General features: G+C 43.7%; 5 protein-coding genes across 5 annotated transcripts; 3 read left to right on the top strand and 2 right to left on the bottom strand.

The window, feature by feature from the left end:
• The first annotated feature begins 9,150 nt into the window (after window positions 1-9,150).
• Window positions 9,151-9,999, top strand: LOC149408714 (uncharacterized). Its single transcript, XM_089650511.1, has one exon. It carries the CDS (start codon window positions 9,194-9,196, stop codon window positions 9,866-9,868), a length of 675 nt encoding a protein of 224 aa, XP_089506637.1. The 5' UTR covers window positions 9,151-9,193; the 3' UTR covers window positions 9,869-9,999.
• Window positions 10,000-10,820: 821 nt separating this feature from the next.
• LOC149408715 (histone H4) lies at window positions 10,821-11,329 on the bottom strand. The gene has a single exon (XM_089650495.1). It carries the CDS (start codon window positions 11,256-11,258, stop codon window positions 10,947-10,949), a length of 312 nt encoding a protein of 103 aa, XP_089506621.1. The 5' UTR covers window positions 11,259-11,329; the 3' UTR covers window positions 10,821-10,946.
• A 526-nt stretch (window positions 11,330-11,855) lies between these two features.
• Window positions 11,856-12,383, top strand: LOC149408716 (histone H3). The gene has a single exon (XM_089650493.1). It carries the CDS (start codon window positions 11,870-11,872, stop codon window positions 12,278-12,280), a length of 411 nt encoding a protein of 136 aa, XP_089506619.1. The 5' UTR covers window positions 11,856-11,869; the 3' UTR covers window positions 12,281-12,383.
• Window positions 12,384-12,683: 300 nt separating this feature from the next.
• LOC149408717 (histone H2A) lies at window positions 12,684-13,552 on the bottom strand. Its single transcript, XM_089650494.1, has one exon. It carries the CDS (start codon window positions 13,452-13,454, stop codon window positions 13,080-13,082), a length of 375 nt encoding a protein of 124 aa, XP_089506620.1. The 5' UTR covers window positions 13,455-13,552; the 3' UTR covers window positions 12,684-13,079.
• Window positions 13,553-13,722: 170 nt separating this feature from the next.
• LOC149408718 (histone H2B-like) lies at window positions 13,723-14,232 on the top strand. The gene has a single exon (XM_089650492.1). It carries the CDS (start codon window positions 13,743-13,745, stop codon window positions 14,157-14,159), a length of 417 nt encoding a protein of 138 aa, XP_089506618.1. The 5' UTR covers window positions 13,723-13,742; the 3' UTR covers window positions 14,160-14,232.
• Window positions 14,233-16,712: the final 2,480 nt, after the last annotated feature.

The raw sequence follows: 16,712 nt of genomic DNA on the forward strand, positions 1-16,712 counted from the left end.
GGGAAGGTGAAGGAAGGAAAGGAAAGGAAAGGAAAGGAAAGGAAAGGAAAGGAAAGGAAAGGAAAGGAAAGGAAAGGAAAGGAAAGGAAAGGAAAGGAAAGGAAAGGAAAGGAAAGGAAAGGAAAGGAAAGGAAAGGAAAGGAAAGGAAAGGAAAGGAAAGGAAAGGAAAGGAAAGGAAAGGAAAGGAAAGGAAAGGAAAGGAAAGGAAAGGAAAGGAAAGGAAAGGAAAGGAAAGGAAAGGAAAGGAAAGGAAAGGAAAGGAAAGGAAAGGAAAGGAAAGGAAAGGAAAGGAAAGGAAAGGAAAGGAAAGGAAAGGAAAGGAAAGGAAAGGAAAGGAAAGGAAAGGAAAGGAAAGGAAAGGAAAGGAAAGGAAAGGAAAGGAAAGGAAAGGAAAGGAAAGGAAAGGAAAGGAAAGGAAAGGAAAGGAAAGGAAAGGAAAGGAAAGGAAAGGAAAGGAAAGGAAAGGAAAGGAAAGGAAAGGAAAGGTAAGGTAAGGTAAGGGAAGGAAAGGAAAGGAAAGGAAAGGAAAGGAAAGGAAAGGAAAGGAAAGGAAAGGAAAGGAAAGGAAAGGAAAGGAAAGGAAAGGAAAGGAATGGGAAGGGAAGGAAAGGAATGGGAAGGGAAGGGAAGGGAAGGGAAGGGAAGGAGGAGGAGGAGGAGGAGGAGGAGGAGGGGGGGGGGGGAAGAAAGAGGTATTTAAAAAAAAATAGTACACAAAAAGGACTCCTCGCACCACACAAACAACGCTGGTAGGTTGGGTCGGATTAGCTTAGGTTAGGTCAGGAGAGGGAGTGGTGGAGTGAGAGGGGTGAGGGAGGAGGGGGGGGGTTAAAACAGGGGATTTAGAAAAAAAAATTCCACCCAAAAGGGACTCCTGGCACCACACAAACAACGCTGTTAGGTTGGGTTGGGTTGTATGTTAGGTTATAGATTAGGTTGGGTTAGTTTAGGTTGGGTTAGGTTAGTTTAGATTGGATTAGTTTAGGTTGGGTTAGGTTAGGTTGGGTTAGGTTGGATTAGGTTAGGTTGGGTTAAGTTAGGTTAGGTTGGGTTGGGTTAAGTTAGGTTGGGTTAGGTTAGGTTGGGTTAGGTTAGGTTGGGTTGGGTTAGGTTGGGTTAGGTTGGGTTGGGTTAGGTTGGGTTAGGTTGGGTTAGGTTAGGTTGGGTTAGGTTAGGTTGGGTTAGGTTGGGTTAGGTTAGGTTGGGTTAGGTTGGGTTAGGTTAGGTTAGGTTAGGTTGGGTTAGGTTAGGTTAGGTTAGGTTGGGTTAGGTTGGGTTAGGTTAGGTTAGGTTGGGTTGAGTTGGGTTAGGTTGGGTTAGGTTAGGTTGGGTTAGGTTGGGTTAAGTTAGGTTAGGTTGGGTTAAGTTAGGTTAGGTTGGGTTAGGTTGGGTTGGGTTAGGTTGGGTTAGGTTAGGTTATTCTTACTTTTCATTATTATCTAAGTCATACCAACTGTTGTCCCACCATTCTGTACATAGTCTCATTGGCTCCAGGTGGTTAGCAGCAGTTGGGACATTTACATAATTACACAAATGATACGGACGCCTTGTAATAACAATAATTCGATAATTTGTATAGCGCCCTTTTGTGAAAACAGAAAAACATGTCCAAACCTGGCCAGTCACCTCAGATAAACACACTGTAGTAGAAAAACACTGGACATTGATTTCACATTTGCTATTCTTTTAACATACATTACTGTTGAATATTGTATGGTTTATTAGAAGATTGGGGGCAAAAGTAGAATTGATATTTATTTTTAAAGGCTCGAGAGAATATAGGACTCTTTAGGACTGGTGAACTTTGATGAAATTAACTTAAAAAGCTTACAAATTCTTCTACTATACACCGCATTATGAAGTTCCACGATGTACACAACGTCTGAACATCCACGCGCCATTTTGTTTTTGTGATCGTTTTATATTCGTTTGTTTGCGATATAATATTATTATGACGACGATGATGACTATGACGGATGGGAGAAGACGATGGACGGCATGGGGACGAATGAACTACCCGATCCGGTGGATATCTACCCGAAAAGCGGGATTTATTCACGTCATGTCAAAACAAACAACTCGCATTATTGCCCGATATAAAATCAGATACGTAGATATTTCACGCACATCATATCAATTGATTAAAGTTTATCCACTGTAAAAACACTAATATCACAATGATCTCTGTCATGACAGAGGCTAGATCAAAAATATGATTTCAAACAAAACGGTAAAACAATAAACGACATTTGACGTAAGGAAAACGACTTTATGGCGCAGTGTTGCCATCGCAAATATATGTTCTTTCACCGGAGATTTTTGATTAAATAATTGCATCAAGTACTTACCGATAAACATTTATTATTTCACAACATTTTTTTTTTAATTCATCACTTTTTAATATTAATACTAGATCGGTGTGAGTCCATGCAGCGCCATGTCAGGAAAGAAACGTGCATACTTTTGGAATTAATTTGTTTACTATTTTTGTGTGAATATCGGTTACGCAAACTTTCATAGAACATACGTGAACATACTATCGAATTGTGGTTTTGCCTGCACAGAAATCTTCCTCCTGGCTTACGGAATGTGTATTACAAATATGTTATATTGAATACAAATATGAGACAGAATAATCATTATTTTTTATAAATCGTTATTTGATAATTAATATTTTTAAACGAGATTTGCCGATATTAATTAAAATTACATATTTGATAATTAATATTTTTAAACGAGATTTGCCGATATTAATTAAAATTACATTAATTAATTAATTAATTTTTAATCATTAAAAGTTATTTTGATTAATTGCCTTTTTTTATGATTATACTAACCCAAAAAGCCATGGACATAGGGGGGAGTATTCAAACAGAGGGGACTCTCTTTATTTTTACGTTTCTTTAACTTTTGTTTTTTTTTTTCTACCAATTTCTTCTTTCTATGGTTTAGACAGTTGTCAATCTTTTTGTTTGTGTTCATCTCGTAACTCTCGTGATCGCTGTTTGATAATAATGTAAATAAACTTTAATCAATCGATTTGATGCCAGTTATACGGATCTGATGTGTTGTGTGTGTTGTGTGTGTTGTGTGTGTGTGTGCGCGTGTGCGCGGGTGTGATGTTTGTTAAATAATCATTAAATAATAATCTCAGTGTTATCTTCGCGCGCGCGAAACGATATGGCGCGTGGAGGTCCGGACCTCCGCTTTCTTTTCATTTCCTCGTATCGTTTCACCTCTTTTCCTCGCCGCTTTTCACCGTCGCCTCCGCGCTCTCTCACCGGACCCCCGAACACCTGAACGGCCGCCCTCTCTGGGGTCGGTCACGCCGGGCGGCCATCATTTTTCATGAACAATGCATCGTGATTGACTTCCGTTTCCGTTTCCGTTTCCAAGTGTCAAGTTCAGTGGGTGGATCGATCAAACGTGCAACTATCTGATGATGCGTGAATAATTATCGACATATATTCCGTTGATATTTTCATTTATTCCATAATTAAATTTAAATCATAAATTTTCCAACATTTAACTTAATTAAAAGTAATAAGTTTTCTTTCGCACACCCACAGCTTCTTTCCACGTGTTTTTTTTTTCTTCTTTTTTTTCAGATTAAATGTAGTGGCAATTTAGTAAATTTAGTAAAAAGGAGAAAAAAAAAACAAAAAGTCAATTGACGATAACGTCAAATTTTATTTGTATTTGTTCTAAATGCAGCTGACAAATTTTCAAATAATTTGCAAACACATCCGATGACTTTTGATTTACTTAATTTTACAGAGTTCCTAAACATGATTTTTTTATTGACTCTAACATAATTATATTTGATTATCTTTAGATTCTTTACAGTTATTTTTATTATTATATTGGTGTTTGTTGAACAAGAGCTTAAAAACTATACTGCGGCTGTAGGCAGGCTATTATTCCTTCCGGAGGACTATATTGGGTCTTTTATATTTAAATTTATCGTTTTCGCTATATTTTGAAAGGGAATTTATTGTAGGATTAGTATGGCTGGGAAGGCCGGCATAAAACTTGGTTGCTTGGGAAACAATTAAGTCCTTTATCAACGGAATGTTGGTGTCATTATGGATAGAAGAAATTCTAATCCATTTAGGTGCGTTTAAAGCAAGTCTAATGGCTTTATTTTGAAAGAGTTGAATCTTTTGTATGAGACTTGGAGCGGCGTGCCCCCAAATGGGGCATCCGTACGTGAAATCTGGTCTTATTGTTGTTTTATAAAGAAGTAATTTATTATCCGACTTTTCTTTCCCATCATTGGATAAAGTGATGCTAGACATTTATTTGCTGCTGTTATTTTTCCAGTTATATGTCATCCGATGATGTTCTGATTAAATATCTTATATTAGTTATGGTTTTTGTTTCTTTGCCTGTCTGTAGTTTTTGTTTTTGGTTTTTTTTTTTTTTTTTTTTTTTCCCACTTTCGTTATTCATCATCATCATCAACATAATTCTTTTTTTTTTAATTAGTTTTTTTTTTAAGCACATAAACAATCGCAAACATTAATAGTTTAACCAGGTTATTATTTTCATGTCTTCGAGGGCTCGTATCTCACGCCGCGCCGCGCCGCCCCCGGCTGTCCTGTAAGAAATCAGATATAATAGCATCATCAGTAGGGCTCGTTTAATTTTTTAAAATTAATTTCGTATAACATTATTAATTTATTTCGCATTATTATCACGCCTAGGTCGGTTTGGCGTACACATAATATTATACAGGCCCGAGCACCGCGAGCCCGATGTATGCTGTGGGCCGGCACGCCGTTCTACGGCGGGGCGGCTCGGGAGCCCTGTCGGCGCTCGCGGGGCCCCCCGACGGCGGGAATGCTGCGGGACCCCCCGGCCGGAGTCCCGCCCTCGCCCACGCCGCCCTCCCGACCCGCCGACTCGAGGGTCTCCCGAGCTGCGGTCTCTTTTGTGGCACTCCGAGTCGCCGCCCTCGCGCATTTCCTCATCCGGAGCCTCACTGCGCCTAGCGCCGCTCCCGGGGAGCGCAGATTCCCCGCCCTCCGCGGGCCCACATCTCTGTCCTACGCCCGCCCGCGCCCTACCGTTAAGGAAAATTTATCCTCGCCGATAAAATCCTATTTTACTCCGAGGACCTAAGCATAAATGATACACGTTTTCATCATCACAATCGACAAGCGAGCTCTCTGCGCCGGCGGCACGGTAGGGACGCCATTCGAATTCCGAAAATTTCCTTTTTTTTGAGGATATATTCAGCATCAGCAAGCAAGCCGAACAGCACCACCAGCACCAATCTACTGGAGCATGCTTCGGCAGAATGCCCCAAGAAGACGAGAGATGAGCCCGCCGCATGCTGCAACTGCTCAGGCCCGCATCCCGCCAACTACAGAGGCTGCCCCAAGCGGGTAGCGTACGTCGCCTCAATACAGCAGCGACCTGCCAGAAGGGCCCAACGACCGCCGGCAGAACAGAACCCGAGCAGGCCACCTCCTCAGCCGAGGACGGATGGACGCACATGGGCCAACGTAGCCGGAGGCACCGCCCCCGCCCAAGAGCAGCGCGAGACCGCGCCGCCCCCACAACCCCGCCCACAGCAGGAGCCCGTGCGCGCGTCCACCTCTTCTGAAGATAACCTGGACTTGATGGCCCTACTCCAAGGCCTCCTGAGGATGCGATCACAGCTCGCCCGCTGCGCAACAAGAGCAGACAAGCTCGTCATCCTGATTGAGCTCCTAGACACCCTCGATGCCTAATACCGAGACGGTGAAAGTCCTCGTATGGAACGCATTTAGCGTGCGCAACAAGACAGACGAACTGCTCGCTTTGGCAAACGAATTACACACCGACATTATTCTCCTATCAGAATCTCACTTGAATCCAAGCGTACCGCTGAGAGTGCAAGGTTTCGAGATTTATCGTGACGATCGACAAGGAAGATCAGGCGGAGGAACCGCAATATTCGTTCGGCAATCTATGACGTCCACAAGAATACCTACTCCGAAGTTGAAGCACGCTGAAGCCACGATTATCGAAGTCACCATAGAGGGTAGAGCGCATACCATCATCTCCGTATACTGCACCCAAAGTAACCTAGTGAGAGAAGATCTCAATAAATTGCTCAATCTGGGACCGATTGTTGTGATGGGAGGCGACTTGAACGCCAAACACAACTATTGGAATAACTACAGAGGAAATGCGAACGGAAATACGCTCTTTACACACATGCAGACAAATACCTATTCGATAATGGCGCCCGACAGACCTACGTACTACTCGCAACGATCTAGATATCCGAGTACACTGGACATAGTACTCGAGAAAAATGTCAAGACAATATCTCCACTGCGCACACTAGACGAACTGTCTTCGGACCACCTGCCCGTGAGCTTTACTATAGGCGGCACAACTTCAAGGACCCCCAGAAAACAGCGCAATTACAAGGATGCGAACTGGGAAGGATTCAAAAAAGAAGTCAACGAACGAATTCATCTCACTTCGGGAACTCTGCGCACGCCACAAGAAATCGACGCAGCTACAAGCACTCTCACAGAGATTCTTCAAACAGCACAAGATACACACATTCCTCTCAAAGAAATACACCCATACACGATCAAGCTTCCCGAGTACGTTCTATCGCTCATCAAGGAGAAAAATCGCCTGCGACGCATGTTTCACCGCACACGCGACGAATATTTCAAGACAGCGTATAACTGCCTGCAGAGGGAAATCAAGACCGAAATCGCAGAACTCAAGCGCGAACTTTGGGACAAAAAAGTCGCATCACTCACGCCGAAGGATAATTCCCTATGGAAAATGGCAAGCGCGCTGCGACATAAAGACTTCACAATCCCCCCGCTACAGAAATTGAACGGCCCCGGGACGGCGCTTTCGCTACAAGAAAAAGCTGAAACACTCGCCGACGGGTTCGAGAGAGCCTACGCCGCTACAGACGGCCTTTCCGACCCGGCTACAGACCGGACCGTAGAAGACTCTCTACGAGACTTGAGGGAAGCAGAGCAAACAAACGCTGAAGATATTCACTTTGCTACGCCAAGCGAGATTGCAGTCACAATCAGGCGATTGAGAACAAACAAGGCGCCGGGAAGCGATCAAATTCATAACATTTTACTCAAACATCTCCCTCAAAAAGCCATCATCTACACAACAAAATTGTTCAATGCCTGCCTCATGACCGGGCATTTCCCCCAGATCTGGAAATCGGCGACCGTGCTGCCTTTCGCAAAGCCGAATAAAGATAGAACGCAGCCGACAAGTTACCGGCCGATTAGCCTATTATCTACGCTGAGCAAGGTATTTGAACAAATTATACTCAACAGGCTTGTACCACACCACGACGACAACAAAACGTTGCCAGACGAGCAGTTCGGCTTCAGAAAGAGGCACTCCACGACCCATCAACTCACCAGAGTAGCGGAATTTATCGCAAGAAAATTTAACGAACATCGCTTCACCGCCGCTGCGCTCATCGACCTAGAGAAGGCATTCGACACAGTATGGATTGACGGGCTCGTGCATAAACTGCACCGCACTAACACGCCCATATACCTAACGAGACTGATACAGGAATACCTAAAGAATAGATCGTTCAGAGTGTTCATAAGGAACGTGCTATCTTCAATGCGTGAGATTCCAAAAGGCGTGCCGCAAGGAAGTTTACTTGGACCATTTCTCTTCATTCTGTTTACCTTCGACATCCCCCGAGACGAGAGATGCAATCTGTCTATCTACGCTGATGACGTCAAACTATACGTTTCCTCGCTGAAAGCGAATATGGCCGCTATTTACCTACAGAGGGCGCTCGATGCGCTCGTAGAATACTACAAAAAATGGCGCCTGAAACTGAACGAGGCGAAAACTGAAGCCATCATGTTCACGAGAAAACGTGTAAACAGAACACCTGACTTTAACATCGAAATGGGAGGACACAGCATAGAATGGAAAGATGAAGTGACATATCTGGGCCTGACCATGGACTCCCGCCTCAACTGGAAATCTCACCAAGCGAAGATACACACGCGCACGCGACAAGCGATCGGCATGATGAAGCCAATTTTCAATAGACGGAGTCCGCTACTTCCCAAAACCAAACTCCTCGTCTACTACTCGCTCATTCGTCCAGTACTCTCTTATGCGATTCCCGTATGGAGCAGCATCTCACACTCAGACCACAAGAATCTACAGACACTTCAAAATCTCTGCATTAAAATCACATACAACACAAGACTCAGAACAAACTTGAAGAGATTACACGAACGAGAACAAATTCCAACTCTATACGAATTCACACACAGACTGACTGAACGCTTTTACAAATCACTCACACTTAGTAAAAATCAACTTATACGAGACATAGGACAATACAATGCTCCGAGCGACTTGACATTCAGATACACACATAGACTACCGAAACACATCCTCATGGACCATGACCACATATGGCACATACCAGAATTAGACGCGGACGAATAGCGAGCAGTAGGTATTTCCTGAACTCCCGACTCCCTTCCTAAATATATAACGTTTATATATCTATTTATATATTTATATAATATTTTATAATTTGTATGTATATGTATGTTTATTTTCTATCTTCCCATAAGTATATATTTACATAAAAACAGACACACACACACACATCTCAAAAATGCAGGACATCATATACCGATGTTACTGAAGGCCGCAAACGTTTCAAGTTGACGTTCGGCCGCTCCTTCCTGGGTAAGGTTTTCTGCGATTTTCCTTACTCCCAACGGCAAATGCGGAAGGATTCCAACAAAAGGGCGCAGCCAAAAAATTTCCTCCCCCTTCCCAACACAACACAAACAGACACGTATGTAGTATATGGCCGCTGTAGGTCGCCGCTGGTGCTGATGCTGGATGATGATACATGCAATTTTAGTAGGGTTTTTAGGTAACAAATTTTTTCCCTACCGAGAAAATACAAGGCCTCTAAGTCTATAAAAGCCAGGTAATATTTGAATAAACCCATATGAGGTAAAAATTGTGAGGCGCATATGACGCCGTTCTATTTGTATAAAGAACATTAACTTTAAATTCAGTAAATTTAAATGATTCACCACTTCATGGAATATAAGAATCTAGAAAATGAAAATGAAAAAAAAAATTTTTGAGGATATATTCAGCATCAGCAAGCAAGCCGAACAGCACCACCAGCACCAATCTACAATGGCAGATACAGCACTAGCAGCGACGGCGGCGTCTCCCGTTCCGGCCACTCCCGCCAAGAAGGCAAAGGCATCCGCCGCGGCGGCCAAGAAGCCCAAGGCGAAGCCCTCTCACCCGAAGACGTCCGAGATGGTCAACAACGCCATCAAGGAGCTGAAGGAGCGCGGCGGCTCGTCCCTGCAGGCCATCAAGAAGTACATCACCGCCAACTACAAGGTCGACGCCGATAAGCTTGCCCCCTTCATCAAGAAGTACCTGAAGGGAGCCGTCGAGTCCGGCGCCCTGGTCCAGACCAAGGGCAAGGGAGCGTCCGGCTCCTTCAAGCTGGAGGCGAAGGCCAAGGGTTCCGCCGGTGGCGCCAAGAAACCGGCCGCCGCCGCGCCCAAGAAGCGCACCTCTGCCGTCTCCGCCGCCAAGAAGCCCAGGAAGGCGGCCGCCGCGCCCGCCAAGGCGAAGAAGGCCGTCGCCCCCGCCAAGGCGAAGAAGGCTCCCGCCGGCTCGCCGGCCAAGAAGGCCGCCGCCGCCAAGAAGCCTGCCGCGAAGCCAAAGAGCCCCACGAAGGCGAAGAAGTCGGCCAAGCCCCCGACCAAGAAGCCCAAAGCGCCCAAGCCGAAGAAGGCTGCCGCAGCTCCCAAGGGCAAGCCCGCAGCGAAGAAGGCCGCACCCAAGAAGTAGGACTTCCACATGACTTCACGTGTGTGTATAGTTATATATTGTCATTATATAATATATCTATCACCACCGCGGATATATCAGCTGGCGGAAAGCGAGCACCCGAGTCGCGGTGCCAAGTTGTTGACGATAAAAAGCCCTTTTCAGGGCTACCAATGATTTCATAAATGCATAATACAAAAATATTCGATGAGATTAGAGAGAGTATCGCAAGAGGTATAATAGTAAAATGCGTCAATTATTATTCATTCCACCGAATTTCATATTATTTATTATTATTATTATCATAACCATTCATTCGCATAACTTATATAATGGCAATAAAGCACGGGTAAGGGTTTTTCCGGAAGCGCCATAGAGAAGCGCATAATAATAGTAAGTCATAGAGTAATTATGTCATAAAGGCTTACGAATTTTTTCACAGAATGACAACATCAATGAAAAGGACGCAGCCCAAAAATGAAATTCTCACAGTCCACACAGTATGAAGGTGAATTTTTAGTAAAAAGTATGAAACTTTTAAATTTATTGTCCTTCCCTGCTGTACAATGAAATCGTGCGTTTTTGTGGGTTATTTTTTTTTTTCCTTTCCTACCAAAAGACAGAAGACCTCCGACTCGATATGTAGCCAGCTAACATTTTTTTAATCCTCATGCCAGGGGCGTGTGACGCCGTTCTGTTTACATAGAGAATATCAACTTTAAATTAAAAACTATTAAATTTTCCTGCTCCGGCGCGGTTATTTTTATGTTTTTTCCTAGATTCTTATTTGCCGTGAAGTGGGAATCGTTTAAAATTTCTGAATTTAACTCTACTTTTTATTTTTACAAATAAAACGGCGTTCCTTGCGCCTCGAAATAATTCTTACCTCGCGTGACTAATCATATTATATTATACTTTGCGGGCAGTCGGTCGGTCCGAGAATTGTGTAAGATGCATTAAACGGCTTGAACATAGTGGTGGCCCTGAGAAGGGCCGTTTTTTTTTTAAGTTTTATCACACTGCCAAGTAGTGTGTTGTCGTAAATAAACAATCGGGTGGATGTGACGGTGACGGTGATGGTGTGGTGGTCGCGCGCAGCCTAGCCGCCGAAGCCGTACAGGGTGCGACCCTGGCGCTTCAGGGCGTACACGACGTCCATGGCGGTGACGGTCTTCCTCTTGGCGTGCTCGGTGTAGGTGACAGCATCCCTGATCACGTTCTCCAGGAACACCTTCAGCACGCCGCGAGTCTCCTCGTAGATCAGGCCGGAGATACGCTTGACGCCTCCCCTGCGAGCCAGACGGCGGATGGCCGGCTTCGTGATGCCCTGGATGTTATCGCGAAGCACCTTCCTGTGACGCTTGGCTCCACCCTTTCCGAGGCCTTTTCCTCCCTTTCCGCGACCGGTCATGGTGTTTTTTGGTTTGTTTTCGGTTGAGACGAACGCGAAGGCAACCGCTCAGTAAGGCGGGTGAAGAACGATTTTTTGAGTTTCCGGATTTCCCCTTCATTATATACTCGACGATGGCCCCCCACTCGCGTAGCCTGACTGACTGCAGGGTTGCCAATTCGTGGTGAATTCCCAAAATTGCGGAGAATTCTTATGAATTGTAAATTTAATGAGAAAAGTTAAAGTGCGGAGATCCCATTAAAAGTGTTTTTTTTTTGATTTTCCGACAATATTGCCAATTATTAAAAGTACTATAATTTCGTTTTCTTTCGCAGGATATATTATATTATAAATGTACTATAAATACTTATTTTTACGAATTATATACGCATATTAATATAGGTACATAAAAAAAAAAAAAAAAAAAACAAAAAAAAAATTATACACATAATTGTGATTTTGAATTTTCCGCTGTGGGTATTTTAGAACATACGCATTGGCAACCCTGATTTACTCACTCCCCAAGACCCGGCGGGCGACCAATGGCATCGCACCGTCGTACTCTCACGGTTCTTTCCTATAAATAGGGTGACGAGATCTTTTTTGGGTCATTGTAATATTTCAAACAGAACATGGCTCGTACAAAGCAGACCGCCCGCAAGTCTACCGGAGGCAAGGCCCCCAGGAAGCAGCTGGCCACGAAGGCGGCGAGGAAGAGCGCGCCCGCCACCGGAGGAGTGAAGAAGCCCCATCGCTACAGGCCCGGCACGGTCGCCCTTCGCGAGATCCGCCGCTACCAGAAGAGCACGGAGCTGCTGATCCGCAAGCTGCCCTTCCAGCGGCTGGTGCGCGAGATCGCCCAGGACTTCAAGACCGACCTGCGCTTCCAGAGCTCAGCCGTGATGGCCCTGCAGGAGGCGAGCGAGGCCTACCTGGTCGGCCTCTTCGAGGACACCAACCTTTGCGCGATCCACGCCAAGCGCGTCACCATCATGCCCAAGGATATCCAGCTGGCGAGACGCATCCGCGGAGAGCGTGCTTAAGCCGCGAGCACGCAACCAACCGACCGACCATCTAATCAAATCAATCGGATCGAAGCGAGACAACAAACAAACAACAGCTCACCATTCCAATTTCGACCCAAAATGGCCCTTATCAGGGCCGCCAAATGTTCATCCGATTGCAAATTACTCTTTCGAAAATACGAAAACCCCACACCCACCCCATATCAATAATTTATTCATGTTTTTTTAAACTTTTTAATCACTTTCTTTGCGAAAGTGTCGGACGCGTCACCCCCATCACTATTGTATTGATTTATCATCTATAATTTATCATTGTCTGTGGTCAGAAATGTCAAATTAAGGGTAAGTGCGTATTGTGAAATATATCTAAATGAATGAATAGTCATAAAACAGTCGAAAATATCATATAATACGACTAGACTCAATAAAATCATCATCGTAAAGGAGAAACAGCTTGTAAATCAAGCTAATTTTACTCCATTTGCCATTATCCATTAATCACAAATTGATTGACACGTTGCTTTAACCTCAAATTGAATGAGATTTAAAATGTCAACTTTTCGCCAATAATAATGCATGAATAGAATATATTTTGCACATACATAGATTTAAGACCATGAAGAATATAATTATTTACATATAGTGTAGGTATATAACGACTTTTGTAATTTTAAAATAGTGAGAAAAATTGGCGGCCCTGAGAAGGGCCTTTTTTAAATAATGAATCAAGTCATCTTGATGGTATGGTGTGGTGGTCGTGGACTTGAGGGACGTTCATTTTTTTTTCTGATGTTAGTATAGTTTGTCGCTGTCAAAATTACGCCTTCTTTTCTGTCTTCTTGGGCAGGAGAACAGCCTGAATGTTGGGCAGAACACCTCCCTGAGCAATGGTCACGCCGGAGAGCAGCTTGTTGAGCTCCTCGTCGTTTCGGATGGCCAACTGCAGATGGCGGGGGATGATCCTGGTCTTCTTGTTGTCCCTGGCGGCGTTGCCGGCCAGCTCGAGAACCTCGGCGGCCAGGTACTCCATGACGGCGGCCAGGTAGACGGGGGCACCGGCGCCCACCCTCTCGGCGTAGTTGCCCTTCCTCAGCAGGCGGTGGATACGTCCGACGGGGAACTGGAGTCCGGCGCGGTTAGAGCGGGACTTTGCCTTTCCCTTCACTTTGCCTCCTTTGCCGCGACCTGACATGATAGGGGTGCTGGGTGCTTGCGAACTGCTTCGATAGCGGAATAGCAGACTAGCGGTTAGGCGAGTCTGGCTGAATTTTTGCTTGTGGCTTTTTCGTTCACGGGACCGGTGTATTTACGTTCTCGGCGAGCTCGCTAACAATGGCCGCTCTCGGCTCCCCCCCGCTACGGGCGATGCTATAGCAGACGGGGCCGCACGGGTGCTAGCTAGCTAGCTCGAGGCGAAAGAGAGCCGCCCTAGTCGATCGCCGCCACAGCGTCGTGAAAGTAAAGTAAACTACTCAAAAAGATGGCATTTTTTCAAAGTCAAAATCGACGAGCAGCAAGCAAGATGCCACCCAAGACAAGCGGAAAAGCAGCCAAGAAGTCGGGCAAGGCCCAGAAGAACATCTCCAAGGGGGACAAGAAGAAGTCTAAGCGCAGGAGGAAGGAGAGCTACGCAATCTACATCTACAAAGTGCTGAAGCAGGTGCACCCCGACACCGGTATCTCCTCCAAGGCGATGAGCATCATGAACAGCTTCGTGAACGACATCTTCGAGCGCATCGCCGCCGAGGCCTCCCGCCTGGCCCACTACAACAAGAGGTCCACGATCACCAGCAGGGAGATCCAGACCGCCGTCAGGCTGCTCCTTCCCGGCGAGCTGGCCAAGCACGCCGTGTCCGAGGGCACCAAGGCCGTCACCAAGTACACCAGCTCCAAGTGAGGAGCCAACAGATGGACAGACTACCGACCAACTTGACCGACACGACACCCAGCAACACCGAGAACAAACAAACGACTCATCATCATCATCACCGTCGTCCGAGTCAAACAAAAGGCCCTTATTAGGGCCGCCAATATTTTCATTATTGTCATAAAGCAAAAGTCGATATAATACATACAATGTTTTACCTCCACATATAGCATTATCATAAATATACATTTTAACAGAACGTATATCATGTCAATCCAGAATAATAAACAAGCGAAATATATTATAATAAGCGGTAAGTTAATAGCGTTGAATGCGCGCACCCTAGTGGATCAATCAGGCTTCATAATGACGCAAAAATTCCTCTGATAAAGAAGCTAATTATCGCCGCACAAGCGGAGAAATTCTACGAGAACCCCACAATTGATTAATATCTAAAACAAACAAAAAAAATCAAGTCAAGTATCAATAAATGATAATTTCATATCACAATTACGTCAAAGTCATTAAACTAATAATATATTTAAAATAAAAACAATACAAATCATAATAAATTGTTTCATGAACTCTGAACATGAATATTATCCAAGTTCAAAACCAGTAAGTTTGTATTTCGACCTAGACGCGAACCACTAGCGAAGCGTAGATCCCCGAATGAAAGTGTAGATCCCTGTCTCTGGTGGCAAATCCGCGAACCAAACTCTGCGGCGGCAGTATTTGAATAGATAGATTTAAATTCATTCATTACACAATTTATTCACAGATATGAGATGAGAGAAGGAAATTAACAATTATATATCACCTTCATCTTATTCGGTAGAGGAAATTTATGTAATAAGTATAAAAGCTCTACACAGACTGCTGACCTCTAATGCCGATAAAGGAAAATGATATCGTACCAACAGACAGACAAAAAATGGTTTGAGGCCAGACTATACACTCTACACTTTTAACTAACTATAAGAATTTTATTATTGAACTTTTCGAAAGAAAGAAAGATGTACGATGGCTAAAGATGTATTTTTAAATATGTAATTTATATTATTTTTAATTAAATACTTGTGCGTGATCTAATAATAAATAACTTGATCGTTTTGACTGTGAGTGACCGGGTATTTCGTCAAAATGACAATTCAACACACCTCCAAAAAGTGATATGAAGTCATGAAAAGTGATGAAACAAAAACTAGGCTAAGTAGGTTACGTAGGTAACTATTAAACGTATTTTTTGTTTCATCACTTTTCATGACGCTATATCACTTTTTGGAGGTGTGTTGAATTGTCATTTTGATGAAATATCATGGAACCGGAACCGACAGGTTTTGATCATCATATTAATAATAATTCTCCGCTCGTAAATGAATTGAACAACGCTTGAAGCGATGATATTATTTTGTTATAACATTATCAGACGTCAATATTTTTAAACCGAGATGAATACGATATAATAGCACTCTGCAATAATTATTTATTAAATGATTTTTACTAATGATTAAATCACCTCCAGGATATATGTATATAAAATTTAATTCTCTTTCTTATTGCCAACAAGGCAATCTATTATAACAAATCACGTCTAGAAGTTTGCACTATATGAACCGGAACCGACAGGTTTTGATCATCATATTAATAATAATTCTCCGCTCGTAAATGAATTGAACAACGCTTGAAGCGATGATATTATTTTGTTATAACATTATCAGACGTCAATATTTTTAAACCGAGATGAATACGATATAATAGCACTCTGCAATAATTATTTATTAAATGATTTTTACTAATGATTAAATCACCTCCAGGATATATGTATATAAAATTTAATTCTCTTTCTTATTGCCAACAAGGCAATCTAATATAACAAATCACGTCTAGAAGTTTGCACTATATGAAACTATAGTGTACAATGAACGTGACGCTGCGTTAAAATGTACATATTGTACACCGATACACGTGCGTGTCGGTTGTTATTTAATGTGGTTTGTATTTATGTAAATGTGTAAAGGAGTATTGTTTTAGAATAGAGTTGTTTAATTGATATGACGTTAATTAAGAATTCGTCTGTGCTAGTTGTTCTTACATTTCTTGACTTTCAGAATAACAGGAGAGCGGGACTCCGGCTGGCTTCGGGCCCGTACAAGTTTCCCGGGACAGCAGAGAGCGAGCTGCTCGCACCCACCCCGAGAAAGCAGCGCATCACCGCTCACCTCGCACAGCACAGAAAATGCTCCGGTCGGAAGGAACCTGCAAACACAATAATATCATTAATAATTGGGGGTAAGGTAAGGTAAGGTAAGTAAAGTAAAGTAAAGTAAAGTAAAGTAAAGTAAAGTAAAGTAAAGTAAAGGAAAGGAAAGGAAAGGAAAGGAAAGGAAAGGAAAGGAAAGGAAAGGTTAGGAAAGGAAAGGAAAGGGAAGGGAAGGTAAGGAAGAAGGAAGGAAGGAAAGGAAAGGAAAGGAAAGGAAAGGAAAGGAAAGGAAAGGAAAGGAAAGGAAAGGAAAGGAAAGGAAAGGAAAGGAAAGGAAAGGAAAGGAAAGGAAAGGAAAGGAAAGGAAAGGAAAGGAAAGG

The sequence above is a fragment of the Hesperophylax consimilis genome, unplaced genomic scaffold (genome assembly GCF_061612785.1).
Source record: "Hesperophylax consimilis isolate HC1 unplaced genomic scaffold, BYU_Hcon_1.0 scaffold_105, whole genome shotgun sequence".
NCBI classification, from domain to species: Eukaryota; Metazoa; Arthropoda; class Insecta; order Trichoptera; family Limnephilidae; genus Hesperophylax; species Hesperophylax consimilis.

Bases quoted from the DNA above. Each gene is read 5' to 3' on its own strand.
- LOC149408715 (XM_089650495.1), bottom strand. From the start codon at position 11,258: ATGACCGGTCGCGGAAAGGGAGGAAAAGGCCTCGGAAAGGGTGGAGCC.
- LOC149408718 (XM_089650492.1), top strand. From the start codon at position 13,743: ATGGCATTTTTTCAAAGTCAAAATCGACGAGCAGCAAGCAAGATGCCA.
- LOC149408716 (XM_089650493.1), top strand. From the start codon at position 11,870: ATGGCTCGTACAAAGCAGACCGCCCGCAAGTCTACCGGAGGCAAGGCC.
- LOC149408717 (XM_089650494.1), bottom strand. From the start codon at position 13,454: ATGTCAGGTCGCGGCAAAGGAGGCAAAGTGAAGGGAAAGGCAAAGTCC.
- LOC149408714 (XM_089650511.1), top strand. From the start codon at position 9,194: ATGGCAGATACAGCACTAGCAGCGACGGCGGCGTCTCCCGTTCCGGCC.